Source organism: Clupea harengus, unplaced genomic scaffold (genome assembly GCF_900700415.2).
Source record: "Clupea harengus unplaced genomic scaffold, Ch_v2.0.2, whole genome shotgun sequence".
In the NCBI taxonomy this organism is placed as follows: Eukaryota; Metazoa; Chordata; class Actinopteri; order Clupeiformes; family Clupeidae; genus Clupea; species Clupea harengus.
The window spans coordinates 16,202-30,000 of NW_024880082.1; the positions used below are offsets into that span (position 1 = coordinate 16,202).

A 13,799-nucleotide genomic window follows, 5' to 3' on the forward strand; every position below is an offset into this window, starting at 1 on the left:
TACTTACAGATAAACTTAAAGGGCGGATCTTATTCATCTCACCCGGAAGTACTTTTCAAAATGGTCTGCTTCTGTTAGTCAAATTTGAGTGGGAAATCTAAAACCGGTGTTTCTCCAAGAGTATGTTGTCTGTTCCTATGTTTTTATGTTAAATATGTTTGATTTTGTATAACCTTGAAGTACAGATCATTTCTGTTGTCAGGTAGAGAGCAAACTTTTTTTTAGCAATGCTACGGAGCTAGATGGGACTAGTTACCCGCTAGCCATGTAGCAAGGTAGTAAGCTAGCTCCCAGTGCATGATTGACCATTCCAGTTATGTCAATGTAATGTACTCCTAGTAATAGGTTTATTTTTGTCGAGGTTGCCAGCCCTCATGCTTTTGGCGTTTCTGGTATCATATCGTACTATTATAGGTATCGTATTATCTTTTGTAAGGATTTAGAAGTCAGATATTTCCTCGACGCCGTTGCTGATTCTAACCTGTTTGTTTATTGACACGTGTGACAGCAGTCCGCCAGTCAAGCAGCAAACTTTCTAGATAGTTAGATAGCAAACTTATTGACATATCAAAAAAAGTCCTAACCCTCAAGTTTTGTTACGTTAAATGCTAAACCCCTACGCTTTGTATTTGTCCTAGCTTTAGAAATCGTAACAGGATTGCGTGCTATGGTAGCATGACTCCGTCAAAGAATGGCATGTCGAACCTCATCGATAGGACGATGAGGATGAGAAGGGAGGAACAGGAGAGACAGGTGGTCCTCGCCTGGGCTGTTCTCAACGGATCGCTCGCCGGGATGATCTACACTGAAATGTAAGATGTGCCGTCAATCGCTTCAGACACTTTCACACGAGTTTGGTTTTTGTAAAGCAATTTATTGACTTCTCGGTTGTAACAGGTCAGGAAAACTGCTCAGCCGTTACCTCAATATTACCTACTGGTTTGTCTGGTACATCGGTGAGTGAATATTTATGGCACTCAAATCGTTGAATTTTTGTTGTTGTTAGTTTTTGTGAAACGCTTGTGTATATCGGATTGTTCACTAACTCCACTTTCTGTGTTGTGTCTCACAGAGCTTGCCTTGGCAGTTTTATTTAGTCTCAACGCCCTCTTTGATTTCTGGAAATACTTTAAGTACACCATGGCTCCCTCCTCCATTGTTGTCTCGCCAGAGCAGCATCGTCTCCTAGGACTCAGCAACTCCGGTAAGCACGATACGAGACTGAACTAGCCCTAAGCAGAGTACTGTTGTTTAAATCTTTCACCTGTTTATAGTAGCATCCATGTTGCATTTTCTGGATTGTTGTTTGAGACAGGTATATTAAAACGTCCACATACAGTATTAACTTAATATGAACGACATGAAGCACCATTATAAACATGTCCTTGTAGTTCTATGATCTACAAAATGTTGAGACTCTGCCTGTGCAATCTGAATGTTTAGCCCAGCTGTATGAAAGTATAAATGTTGAAAGTAAATATTGTAATTAGGCCTATCATCTGGGAAAACTGTCAACAAACTGCCAAGAGTTTGTTAAACAGCATTTGTCATACCCATTCTCAGCTCCCCTGTGCCTCCATCTAATGCCCTCCCCTCCCTTGTCAATCTCTAGGCATCAAAGCCTCGCCTCCTCTCAAGCCAGAGAAGAAGGAGACTCCCGCCACCACCCCGTCCTCTCCCCTGCAGGGGCAGAATGTGCTCAGCTTCAGCCCCTCGCGCCAGGCCAATGCTAGCCCCAAGTTCTCCACTAGCTGCGTTCCAGGCTACAGCCCTCCTCTTAACAGCCCCTCCCCCCCGGGCTTTCTCGTCGGAAAGGTAGGGCTAAACTCATGGACAGGGCAATAATATGTCATCATTTGGGTTCCTTACACATAAAAGGTAAAAGCTTTTGTGGACCTTTTTTTGCTTCTGTGCTTTGTTTTTTGTTTCCCCCACATATCTTAACTGTGTCCTTATAACTGAATACTGTGTTTATTTGTTTGAAAGCAAGCTGTCCGCTGGAATAGCGTCAAAAGTCTATAGACATGTAGCCCACCTCCCCTTGTCTGTTAGTCTACTGGCTCTTTCCATAATTTTGTTGTTGTTGATGCGCGGTGCAAAAAATGGGCTGTTGTTGTTGTATCATGTTTTTAATTAAAACATTTTAATTCTGCTAGGTGTTGAACTACAGTCCGTCCTCAGGCTCGCCCCCCTACCCCAGCAGCCTGGGCCCCGCTGAGGGCTCCAACCTGAGGGCCCGCTACCGCACCTCTCCCTCCGTCTTCAACTCCCCCGGGGGGAAGGAGGACTACATAGACGACCTGAAGGGCCTGGAAAGATTCCTGCGCTCCGAGGAAGAGAAAAGCCACCGCAGCCAACTGGGTCAGGAACCTCATTACAACAACAATTAATGTTGCTACCTACCTCATTAAGTTGGGCATTATTTGTTTCCCACCTTTTGCTCAAAGCAGATTTTATACACTCGTCTACAGTAGATGGTCTTAAAATGAAGCAGGAAGAGTAAATGTCCTTAAACGTGTGAACAGATTGAACTAATAGAAAAGGCACAATGATGCACTTGTAGTACCTACTTGTCCTCTGTTGTTCCTGTGGAGGTCAACACAGCACACTGATGCAGGACTCTGGGATGTTGTCGTTCACAGGAAGCCCAGAGTCGGCGTCTCCATCGCACAGCCCCACCTTCTGGAACTACAACCGCTCGGTGGGAGACTACGCCCAGAGCCTGCGCAAGTTCCAGTACCAGCTGGCCTGCCGGTCCCAGGCCCCCTCCGCCCACAAGGACGAGACCGACCTGGGTTCCAAGCAGGCGGCCGAGGAGGTGAGGAGGAGGGTTTACGCCCAGCTGATTGGTTTCACAGGCTCTCAGTATAGACCAAATCCAGCTGGACAAAATGTTAATTGTTGCATCAAACATGCTCATCAGAGAGCCTCTTGGGGATTTATCACAAGCAGCAGCTGTGCAGAAATGTCCCCTATATGTCGACATTACTTGTACTTTTCTCTTTAATGTCCTTAATTTGATTTTATTCAGAAAAGAAGCTGTAGCTGTTTCTTTACTGCACCTCTCTAGAGGTCAAAGACGGATGTCTGATCGTGTGTGTGGACCGAGCCAGTTCTGTGTGTGTGGACCGAGCCAGTTCTGTGTGTGGGACTTTACTTTTTTGTGAAGAGGCGCTTTGTCAGCGATGTGCATTTTTTATGAGTTTTTTTTTTCTTCCTTTCTTTTCTTTTCCGTAGGTCTGGGCTAGAATAACTACTAGTCGCCTCGTGGTCGACAGCATCGACACATGGACTGCTAAACTGAGAAATGTGAGAGCATTCATTCACACACACCAAAATCCATCACACTGTCAAGTACACGACACAACATACTATTAATGAAACATGGACAGAAGCTGCAGCTCCATTTCAAGCAACAGTTTGCAGGAATAGGTCAGATTTTGGGGTATGTCTTTGTGAGCAACTAGTTTTGGTATGACCTTCAAATTAATTCTGATCGTGTTAGGTCACATGAAGGGCCGATAAACACACCTGCTGTTTTCACTAGCCGCCCAGGCTCTCAGGTCCAGTACGGACCTGTAGACATAAAGTTTGAAGCTCGTTGTCCTGAGCCAAGGTGTGGTCTAACGTGGTGATCGTGTGTGTGTCTTTGTGTGTGTGTGTGTGTGTGTGTGTGTGTGTGTGTGTGTGTGTGTGTGTGTGTGTGTTTTCGGGACAGTGGATTAATGACACCATCCTGGTGCCTCTGGTGAAGGAGATCGACTCTGTCAGCGGTCAGCTCCGGAGGATTGGCTGCCCTGAGCTACAGATCGGAGGTGAGTGCTCGTGTGTCTGTCCACTGTCCTACTGTCACAGTCCCTATTGTGATCGCCATGTCCTACAACAGGAACAGTCCATATTATGATGGCCATGTCCTGCTGCTGAAGTGCAGCATGCTTTTGTTAGTTTGTTTACAGATCACGTAATATATTTTTTCCCTGTAAATAAAATAAGCACTTGAAGAGTTAAACCTAAACTTGATTGCCTATTACAGAGGTGAGCAGAATAAAACATTGTCATCTGGTCTGTTTCCCCGTGACAGAGGCAAGTATAGCCAGCCTGAAACAGGCCGCCGTGACGAAGGCCTCCGCCATCCCCACCCTCACTGCCATCGTGCAGTACCTGGACATGAGCCCCAACCAGGAGTACCTCGTGGAGCGCATCAAAGGTGGGTGAGACTGAGGTGAAGCTTCTTGGGGGTCCCTGGCTGTAGGATCTGTGACTGTAGGTTGAGCTGGAGCCTGATGCCTCAGTCAGTTTTCCTCTTGTCCCAATGGTTTCATGACTCAAAAAAAGCTTGATTAAAGTTCCTTTGCAGTATTTTGTTATTTAATTGATTTAGTTATTGGGTAGAATTAATACCTAAGATTTTAGCGGTAATCTTGAACTGTAAGAATGACAGTTGTTTGTCTTCGTACTGTTTGGGCAAACTCTAGGCTATATATTTTTATAATGCACATAGACTGATGCCATTTTTAACTCTGTAAATGTCTGGTTTCATAAGAATTGGCTCACAGCGGCTGCATGAGTTCATTCCGTTGGAACGGGGGTGGAGACATCAAGAACAGGAAGTGGGACACAGACTTGCCCACAGACTCTGTGGTAAGCAGCATGTAGACACACACACACACACACCATATCACATGCCTACATAGTGGTCAGCAGCAGGACAGCGGATCTTTTTGGCAGGATACACCTGCAGACGTGCAGGAGACAACAGCTCACAGAAGAAGAAGTGCATTAATAATGTCAGTGCTTCATCAAGCACAATACTATTGTATAAAACTGATACTTAACACTAGGGATGTCATGATACCAGAGATTTAGTAGTCGATTCCAATACCAGTGAAGATTTCAGTTATCATGCAATGACCATAAGAAAACAGCAGAGGCTGCACACACAATATAGGCCTAGTAATATACCCCAACACACACAGTGCAAGCAGTAGTTTAAATATACAGACATGGTGAGACAATTAGTCCAGAAATATCTATTTAAAATGCTAACGTTGATTACTGATGACTGTAAGGATGGTAACCTACTACTATGAGCTATGGTTACATTATGTTAGCATAAACATGGCTAGCCTTTAGCCATTGCCGTCCTATGGAACATATTTTGCCACACAGCCATGGTAGCGGTCAACAAAAATAATGGTAACAATGGTATCCCAGGATAAGGATAACAAGGATAACACTTTGGATGTGAAAAACAAGTACCATCACGTTTTCAAAAATGTTGGCATCGACTTGGTACCAAAGTATTGTTTCTCGTGACACCCCATCTCAATATTATTAGAGCTCGTTTCCCAATTCTAGCATTGCACATCGTATGGAATATTGGTTGAAACCGCACTGACTCTCACTGCTGACCTCTTACCGTCTGTAGGTTTTGATGCATGTGATATGTACGTACCTGGACTCCAGGCTTCCCCCTCACCCAAAGTACCCAGATGGAAAAACCTTCACTTCTCAGCACTACTGTCAGACCCCAGACAAACCTGGTAAGGGCCCCATACAGACGCTGCTTTGGATATTATTCAGCCGGAGACGATGCAGTCAGTCAGTCAGTCAGTCAGTCAGTTAGTTGTAACCCTGTAAGCAGGGCTGTTAAAAGGCTGAAATGCATTGAAACCCATTTCATGTGAGTCTGTGTGTTAGTTCCCAGAAGATGTTCCCTGTGTCCCAAACCTGCGCCTCAGATAGGTTCAGGATAAATCGAACGTAGGTTTGCTCTGTCAGTTTATCAGTCTGTGATTGGTTGTTTTCTGTCTCTCCAAACAGATGTGACCAATGAGAATCTTTTCTGCATCCATCAGAGCAGCACAAACCCTCCCCATTACCAGCTCATCTATCAGGGCCATGTTTATAGCCTGCCTAAGGTATGGGCACCTTCTTTCCCTTTTTTATTTTTGTTCCTGTCTCTTTTTTCTCTTTCTCCTCTTGTAATCTGCATGTCTTTCCCATTTTGCTGTCTCTCTGCCTCTCTTGCCCTTCCTGTCTACCTTCCTTCCTTCCTTCCTTCCTTCCTTCTGATTGGTGTCTGTCTGTTGGCTTTGCTCTCCCTGTGCTTTTGATTGTATATTGTGAGTATAACCCTTAGTTTTCTGTCTGCCTCCTCAGGGCCGGAACAACCTGTTCCACACAGTCCTCATGTTCCTCTTCATCATTAAGGCCAAGGAGTCGGGGATGCTGGGGTAAGACTGGTTTCCTTAAGCACCCAAAGCCACTTGTTTATCCAGCCAGTAAGATGGAGTTGTGCTTAGTGTTTCTGACGTTTCACTGACTTTAAACGACTATGCAAATGAAAGCAATGTAGAGTTGTAACTGTGTAATGCACTGGATAGGATGTTCTGGCTGCATCAACCTGTAATTACCAACTTTGATGTGGACGTGTCTAGTTATCATGGACATTCAGTCTGATCAGCCTTCAGTGTAATGAATGCATGCCTCCTTTTTGCAGGAGAGTAAACCTGGGTTTGTCTGGTGTCAACATCCTCTGGATCTTTGGAGACTGAGGTTCTCTTCTCCTCCCGCCACCACCTTTTAAAGCTCAGCACAGACGGACAGCCAACATCCACTCCTCCAACACAAAGATGGATAGTGTTCCACTGGGGTTGATAGCCAATTTAAAAGACCATAGTTACACAGAGGGGCCATTCACACCTGTGGACAAAACAGTACTGCAATACTCTCATTTCCACAGTCACCAACAGTTGCTCATAGTGCTGTATTTATGACTGCTACATTATGAGCTGACACTGTTATCTTAAGGCATTATTGAATGTGAATGCTTATTCAAAAAAAAAAAAAAAAAAACACCTGCTAGTGACTGGCCTATCATACCTCAGCAAATATCCATTTTGTGACGTGTGTGCGTGCGCGCTTGTGTGTGTGTGTGTGTGTGTGTGTGTGTGTGTGTGTGGTTTTATTTTTTTTTAAAGTAGCTACTTTTTAGGTAGTAGCTCAGAACATCAGACGTGTATATAATGGTGCATGTGTGTGTGAAGTCTAAGGAGCCCACACTGGTTTGAATGTATATAAGCGTGCTTTATATTTTTAAATGTTTCTCATTAGAATGTGTCTCACTTGTCAGGGCTTGATCTTTTATATGACATTTGCTTTGATTCTGGCCTGCAGCTCTCTCTCTCTCTCTCTCTTTCTTTCTTTCTTTCTTTCTTTCTTTCTTTCTTTCTTTCTTTCTCTCTCTCTCTCCCTAAGGGCTGTGGGATTGGGAAAGGCATGGCTTTGCATTTAATGTGCAGATGCATCTATACAGCAGCCCTGGTGCAGCAAGTAGCAGGCGACTCCGGGCCAGATGTGGCCCTGATCTGGCTCAGTGCAAGTGACTGTTAACGTTTAGTTGACTGAATGCTTTGGGGCCGGATCTGTAGTCCTGGCTCCTATTTGACTGAACGTGACTGGGACACATGGCCCCGATCCAGCACAGACCCAGTGCCCCTTGACTGACGGGTGACTGTGTACTGTATCGACCTGGCCCTGATTTGGCACAGACCCAGTGGTCCTTGACTGACGGGTGACTGTGTACTGTATCGACCTGGCCCTGATTTGGCACAGGTCCGGTAGCTCTTCCTTGCCTCTGACTGAGTGGCCCTTGATCGACTTTTCTTGACACAGTCCGTTACAATGTGACCCTGAGCTGGAGATTGTCTAAATCTGTCCCAGACACAGTTGCTATGCCATGCGTGACTTGCTGTACGTGTCTGTATAGGGATGGATGTTCATTAAATCAGATAAAACTAGATTACCCAAACCTATCTATGTGCCAAAGTCTACTCTACCTGAGATGGCTGTTTGGAGGGCTGTACTGGTAAAAGGACTGTTTGTTTTTCCAACTCGGGTAAAAGGGTGGGGACCAGGGACTGGTGACCCTGAATGTATACAGTCATTGTTTTTTTATGTATAGATCTCATGGTTGTTTTTTTTTGTATTGAGCTCATGTTGTAAATTGTTATTAAATAACAGAGGAAGACCCTTCAGAAATGTGTCATTCCTTTCGGTTTATTCTACGATTGGTAATTGTTTTCAATCAATCATTTGTGTTCGTGCCTCTGTTGCTTCCTGAGAATTACAGGTACCTTGGCATCATACTTTAGTTGTTCTTAACGGATTTCTCACGGATGTCTGTCATAGCTGTTTAATGTACCTAAACTAAATGTGAGACATGAAGCCTGTTTGGTTGCGTACAGGAAATATACATTTGTCTGCATTATACATATCTATATATAACCCTTGGCTAAAAAGGTTTGTTCTCGCTTGTGGATGCCACATTCTCATGCCTCTGCACGCAATGCAAGGGCTTACAGGACGTGTTGTGGCTCTGCATTGTAATGAACCAGATGCCAAGATGTTTTTGTTTTGTGCAATGGTGTGGTTGGTCCACCACAGTACAAAATAAAAATGAGCTAGCAAACACTGTTTATTAGTTAAAAGGCTATAGTTAGTGACGCACAGATACACGTGGCCATTTTTCTGTTATTACCGGTAGTAGAAAATATCGACCAACATACACAAACATACTGTATATAGATCTTCTGATGCCACCTTTATCATGTATAGCGCTGGGATTTCAGACAGAAAAAACTAATGCACATTAAAAAAAATATATATATATATATATAAATAAGACGGTTCCAGTTTATGTACAGCAGGCTTTTGAGTTTTAAAATTAATTTATTTCAGTTTGTACCTGTTGGCTATTACTACTTATTTCCTCTGGATCATGTATTCCTAATTTCAATGTGTGAAAAAAAACTGCCAGTTTTAGCAGAGAGAATTGTGTGTGTGTGTGTGTGTGTTGTCTTTGCGTGGTGGTCTGGCTGTGTTGAATCTGATGTGGGAATATTCCGTGTCTGTTTGAGTGGTGGTCTGGCTGTGTTTCCGTGGGTGACAATGAAGTACGTCACATCCACAAAATTAAAATTAACATACACACACACGCAGTATATCTGCGTGTAGGTGGTTACGCAACAGATTTGTGTGGAGGTGTGTTAAGTAAATCTGTCTTTACATGAGGTATGTGAGCAGTGGTGTCAAAAGTAAACACATTCGTTACTCAGGTAGAAGTATTGATACTGGAGTTTAAAAATACTCTGGTAAAAGTTGAAGTATCGACTTAACCTATTTACTCAAGTAAAAGTAAAAAAGGCTCTAAAATTTACTTAAAGTATAAACGTAAAAAGTAACCTTAATAAAATAAAATAAAAATAAAAACATTTAAAATAATTGACACGACTGTAAGAAATAGAAGCTTAATTTAATAGCTGATGAGTGCTACATGGAGCCCAAGACATGGTAAAAAATGTCATACAAAAATAAAATAATGCTGTCAAAGACAACAAACTCGAAGAGCATGTTTTTCTCAAACTTTATTGGAATTCAAGTAGACCTCCACCCCATTTGCACATTCGTCTCTCATCAAGGGCCTTTGCAACTAGGTTCATAGTCTTCGCATATTCTGCCAGAAATGCAAGCTCGACAGGAGTAAACCTGTTAAATTAACAAATAAAAAACTCAAAATGTCATTTTTTTCATGGAACACCTTCAATTCAATAACAAACCAATTATGTAATGCTAATCATCTGTGCTGAGGGTTAGTAAATATATTGTATATATAGTGTTTTATAGCTTTTAAATTCAAAGTGAAAGAATACAAGAGACAGAGTCATGTTGCCGTACATCCTATCTTAATAGACTGTTCGAAATCAACGGTTTTTGAGATACCTTCCCCCGAAAGGACCTCTCTCGTCAGACACCTGTCCAACTAGAGATCAAGGATTAGACAGCTATCTAAGAATCCGAACACAGCCCATATCAGACAGACCAATGCCAGTAACGTTACTGCTAGTTAGCTATCGCTAGTTTTCGAGTATTTTGGAAGTTTTAATTCAGACTACAATGAGGAATGTAGACTATTTTTGTGAGGTGACATGACCTCATACAAAATTGCCCCACCAGAAATGTCAGGCTAAAATCGACACTGCTACTGTGTAGTACATTTTAGATCGTGGTAGTGAATTAGCCTACAGCTTATTTGTCAAACATCACAGAGAGCTAACTAGGTTAACCTGTAACAGGGGTGGCGAACCGCATGCGGCTCTTTGCCGGCTGACGTGCGGCTCGGCTCCAGCTCGAGTGCTCACTGACTTTGCTCTTGGTGTACAGAATTTTCATATTGTAAAATAAACATCTAAAATCCATATGCATATATTTGGCAATACAGACAAAAAGCTGTCCGATTTAAATGTGCTATTTATTCATGTATATGTTGTCATCTCGCGATCTTGAGAGATGTCTTTAAGTAACGTTAATGTTCCAAACATGAAACATTCTAATGTGTGAAGAGTGGAAGAAGAGTAAAAGAAGGAAAGAAGTGAGGAAGAAGGAAAGAAGAGTGGAAGAAGGAAAGAAGAAAGGAAAGAAGAGTGAAGAAAGGAAAGAAGAGTGGAAGAAGGAAAGAAGAGTGGAAGAAGGAAAGAAGAAAGGAAAGAAGAGTGAAGAAAGGAAAGAAGAAAAAGAAAGAAGAGTGAAAGAAGGAAAGAAGAAAGGAAAGAAGAGTGAAGAAAGAAAAGAAGAGTGGAAGAAGAAAAGAAAGAAGGAAAGAAGAAAGGAAAGTAGAGTAAAAGAAGGAAAGAAGAGTGGAAGAAGGAAAGAAGAGTGAAGAAAGAAAAGAAGAGTAGAAGAAGGAAAGAAGAGTGGAAGAAGGAAAGAAGAAAGGAAAGGAGAGTGGAAGAAGGAAAGAAGAGTGGAAGAAGGAAAGAAGAGAGTGGAAAGAAGGAAAGAAATAATATTCCTAGTTATACAGTTGAATGGAGAGGGACAGAGAGAAGAGGAGCCTTGGAACCTTGGCGCAGGTGTAGTGAAGCACAGGTGCAAGCCAGTTTAAAGACCCTATTATGATGTCATAATGGCCCAATGTAAGTCAATGGGAGAAATTGTATTAGTTTTTATTTAATATTTTAAAAAGTGTAAAGTTTAGAAAAATGAAAAATACATAGCATAAGTGTCCTTTACAAGACCTATGCAGCAAAGTTTGAACGAAGTTTCTAAGTTAAGCGGTTCAAGCTAATTAAGCGCAGAAAGTAGGTAAAAGAGAATAACTCAAAAATGCATTTTTCTGAAAGGAAATACAGTGCATGAAGCAAAAAGTTAAGAAAGGAAGAAAAAAAGAAAGAAGTAGTGAAAGAAGAAACTAAGAAACGGATAAAAGTAAAGAAGAAAAGAAGAGAAAGAAGAGTCGAAGAAGAAGAAGAAGGGAAAGAAGGAAAGAAAAGAAAGAAAGCTGAAGGAAAGAAAGAAAGAAAGAGGAAAAAAAGAAAAGTAAAAAAGGAAAGACACAAAAGGAAAGCAAGAGTGGAGAAGGAAGAAGAAGGTGAAGAAGGAAAGAAGAAGGAAGAAGGAAAGAAGAAAGAAAGAAGAGAGAAGAAAGGAAAGAAGAAGGAAAGAGGAAAAAAAAGAGAAAAGAAAGAAGGAAAGAAGAAAGGAAAGAAAGTGGAAGAAGAAAGAAGAAGAAAGAAGAAAAGAAAGAAGAGAAGAAAGAAAAGAAGAGTGAAGAAGGAAAGAAGAAGGAAGGAGAGTGGAAGAAGGAAAGAAGAGTGGAAGAAGGAAAGAAGAAGAGTGGAAGAAGGAAAGAATAATATTCCTAGTTATACAGTTGAATGGAGAGGGACAGAGAGAAGAGGAGCCTTGGAACCTTGGCGCAGGTGTCAGTGAAGCACAGGTGCAAGCCAGTTTAAAGACCCTATTATGATGTCATAATGGCCCAATGTAAGTCAATGGGAGAAATTGTATTAGTTTTTATTTAACATTTTAAAAAGTATAAAGTTTAGAAAAATGAAAAATACATAGCATAAGTGTCCTTTACAAGACCTACGCAGCAAAGTTTGAACAAAGTTTCTAAGTTAAGCGGTTCGAGCTGAATTAAGCGCAGAAGTTCGGTACAAAGAATAATAATAAGTATAAGAAACGAAGGAATAACAATACAGGGCATTTCATGCACTGTAATAAGTATAAGAAACGAAGGAATAACAATACAGGGCATTTCATGCACTGTAATAAGAAGCCTAGGAATAACAATACAGGGCATTTCATGCACTGTAATAATAATAAGAAGAAGAAGAAGAATAAGAAGCCTAGGAATAACAATACAGGGCATTTCATGCACTGTAATAAGAAACGAAGGAATAACAATACAGGGCATTTCATGCACTGTAATAAGATGAAGAATAAGAAACGAAGGAATAACAATACAGGGCATTTCATGCACTGTAATAAGAAGAATAAGAAACGAAGGAATAACAATACAGGGCATTTCATGCACTGTAATAAGAAGCCTAGGAATAACAATACAGGGCATTTCATGCACTGTAATAAGAAGCCTAGGAATAACAATACAGGGCATTTCATGCACTGTAATAAGAAGCCTAGGAATAACAATACAGGGCATTTCATGCACTGTAATAAGAGCCTAGGAATAACAATACAGGGCATTTCATGCACTGTAATAAGAAACGAAGGAATAACAATACAGGACATTTCATGCACTGTAATAAGTATAAGAAGCCTAGGAATAACAATACAGGGCATTTCATGCACTGTAATAAGAAGTATAAGAAACGAAGGAATAACAATACAGGGCATTTCATGCACTGTAATTACCTTGGGCTTGGTTTTGTCTGGAAATTTTACCATAAAAAATGAAATCTGACTTGAGGAAGCCAATAGAAGCATTATTTGCATGCACACACCACTCTTCCCAAACACTGAAGGTAATTCCATGGGCCACTATTAAAACTATTTTCCTCTTCTGTCTGGATAATCTGTTGCAGCTGTTTTCAGATCCGCGCATTTATGTGAGAGTAGCTACTGCATTGTCCAGAAATTGACCGCATCAACCTCTGATGTGCCATTTGGTATGGATTTTGAATACAAATGTCTGCTTTTGGCAACTGGGTATTCTCGCAATTATATATTCAATGCAGGTGAGATTTATTATCCCCCTTCAAAATTGGGGAATACGTGTGTGTGTGTGTGAAAGTGTGTTGCTGTGTAACATGTAAAAGCCTTTGTGTTTGTTAAGTTAAAACCCTCATTCAGAGTTATTACTAGAAAACATATGTTTGTAATAGTCAACAATAAAAATGTATCTTATTACAGGCTACCGTCTCCTGACTACTTGTTTCTTTATAGAAACATTTTATGTAGGCCTCCAAAATGAAGTAAAAATCTGGTGTATCTGCTGCGTCTGCTATTTGTATTATTATTATTATTATTATTTATTTGTATGTATCCTTTAGTATATCAGGGATATAATGCGGGTCCCCTCTTATCAGATTAAATGTAATCATTTACCAAACCCAATAATGTGATAAAAGGCCTTTACAAGTACTGTAATGATATTTGTACAAATACTGTAAAATATAATAGTTTTCCAATAACGTCACAACGTTTACCCCTTGACTCAACTAAGGTTATTCCTTGGAATCAGTTTTTGAATCACCCCATCCTAATACTGCTTCCCGACATCCAACTAAAGTAGGAGCAAAAAACGGCCTCCACAGCAATAGTCAGTGTGTATCATAGCTGTATGCATACATACCCACTTAAGTAGTTCACAAGTCTTCTATCAAACAATGGCTGATGTTTATCACCTTAGATTCATTTTCATTATATTTTCATGTTTTGTTTTAGCAATAATTCTTACATACAGTATGATTCTATCTTATATTATGCCTATATGG

General features: G+C 41.1%; 1 protein-coding gene across 2 annotated transcripts; it reads left to right on the top strand.

Moving 5' to 3' along the window:
- The first annotated feature begins 36 nt into the window (after positions 1-36).
- On the top strand, positions 37-8,039 carry tmem209 (transmembrane protein 209). Of its 2 annotated transcripts, none has more exons than XM_042706127.1 (15): positions 37-414; positions 639-812; positions 898-956; positions 1,073-1,204; positions 1,613-1,815; positions 2,157-2,361; positions 2,643-2,818; positions 3,238-3,309; positions 3,719-3,815; positions 4,082-4,207; positions 4,544-4,641; positions 5,429-5,543; positions 5,824-5,921; positions 6,163-6,236; positions 6,503-8,039. In XM_042706127.1, exons 2-15 carry the CDS (start codon positions 676-678, stop codon positions 6,555-6,557), a joined length of 1,647 nt encoding a protein of 548 aa, XP_042562061.1. In that variant the 5' UTR covers positions 37-414; positions 639-675; the 3' UTR covers positions 6,558-8,039. The 2 variants fall into 2 exon arrangements, with proteins under 2 accessions (XP_042562061.1, XP_042562060.1); XM_042706126.1 differs by having other exon boundaries at positions 37-120.
- The last annotated feature ends 5,760 nt before the right edge of the window (positions 8,040-13,799 follow it).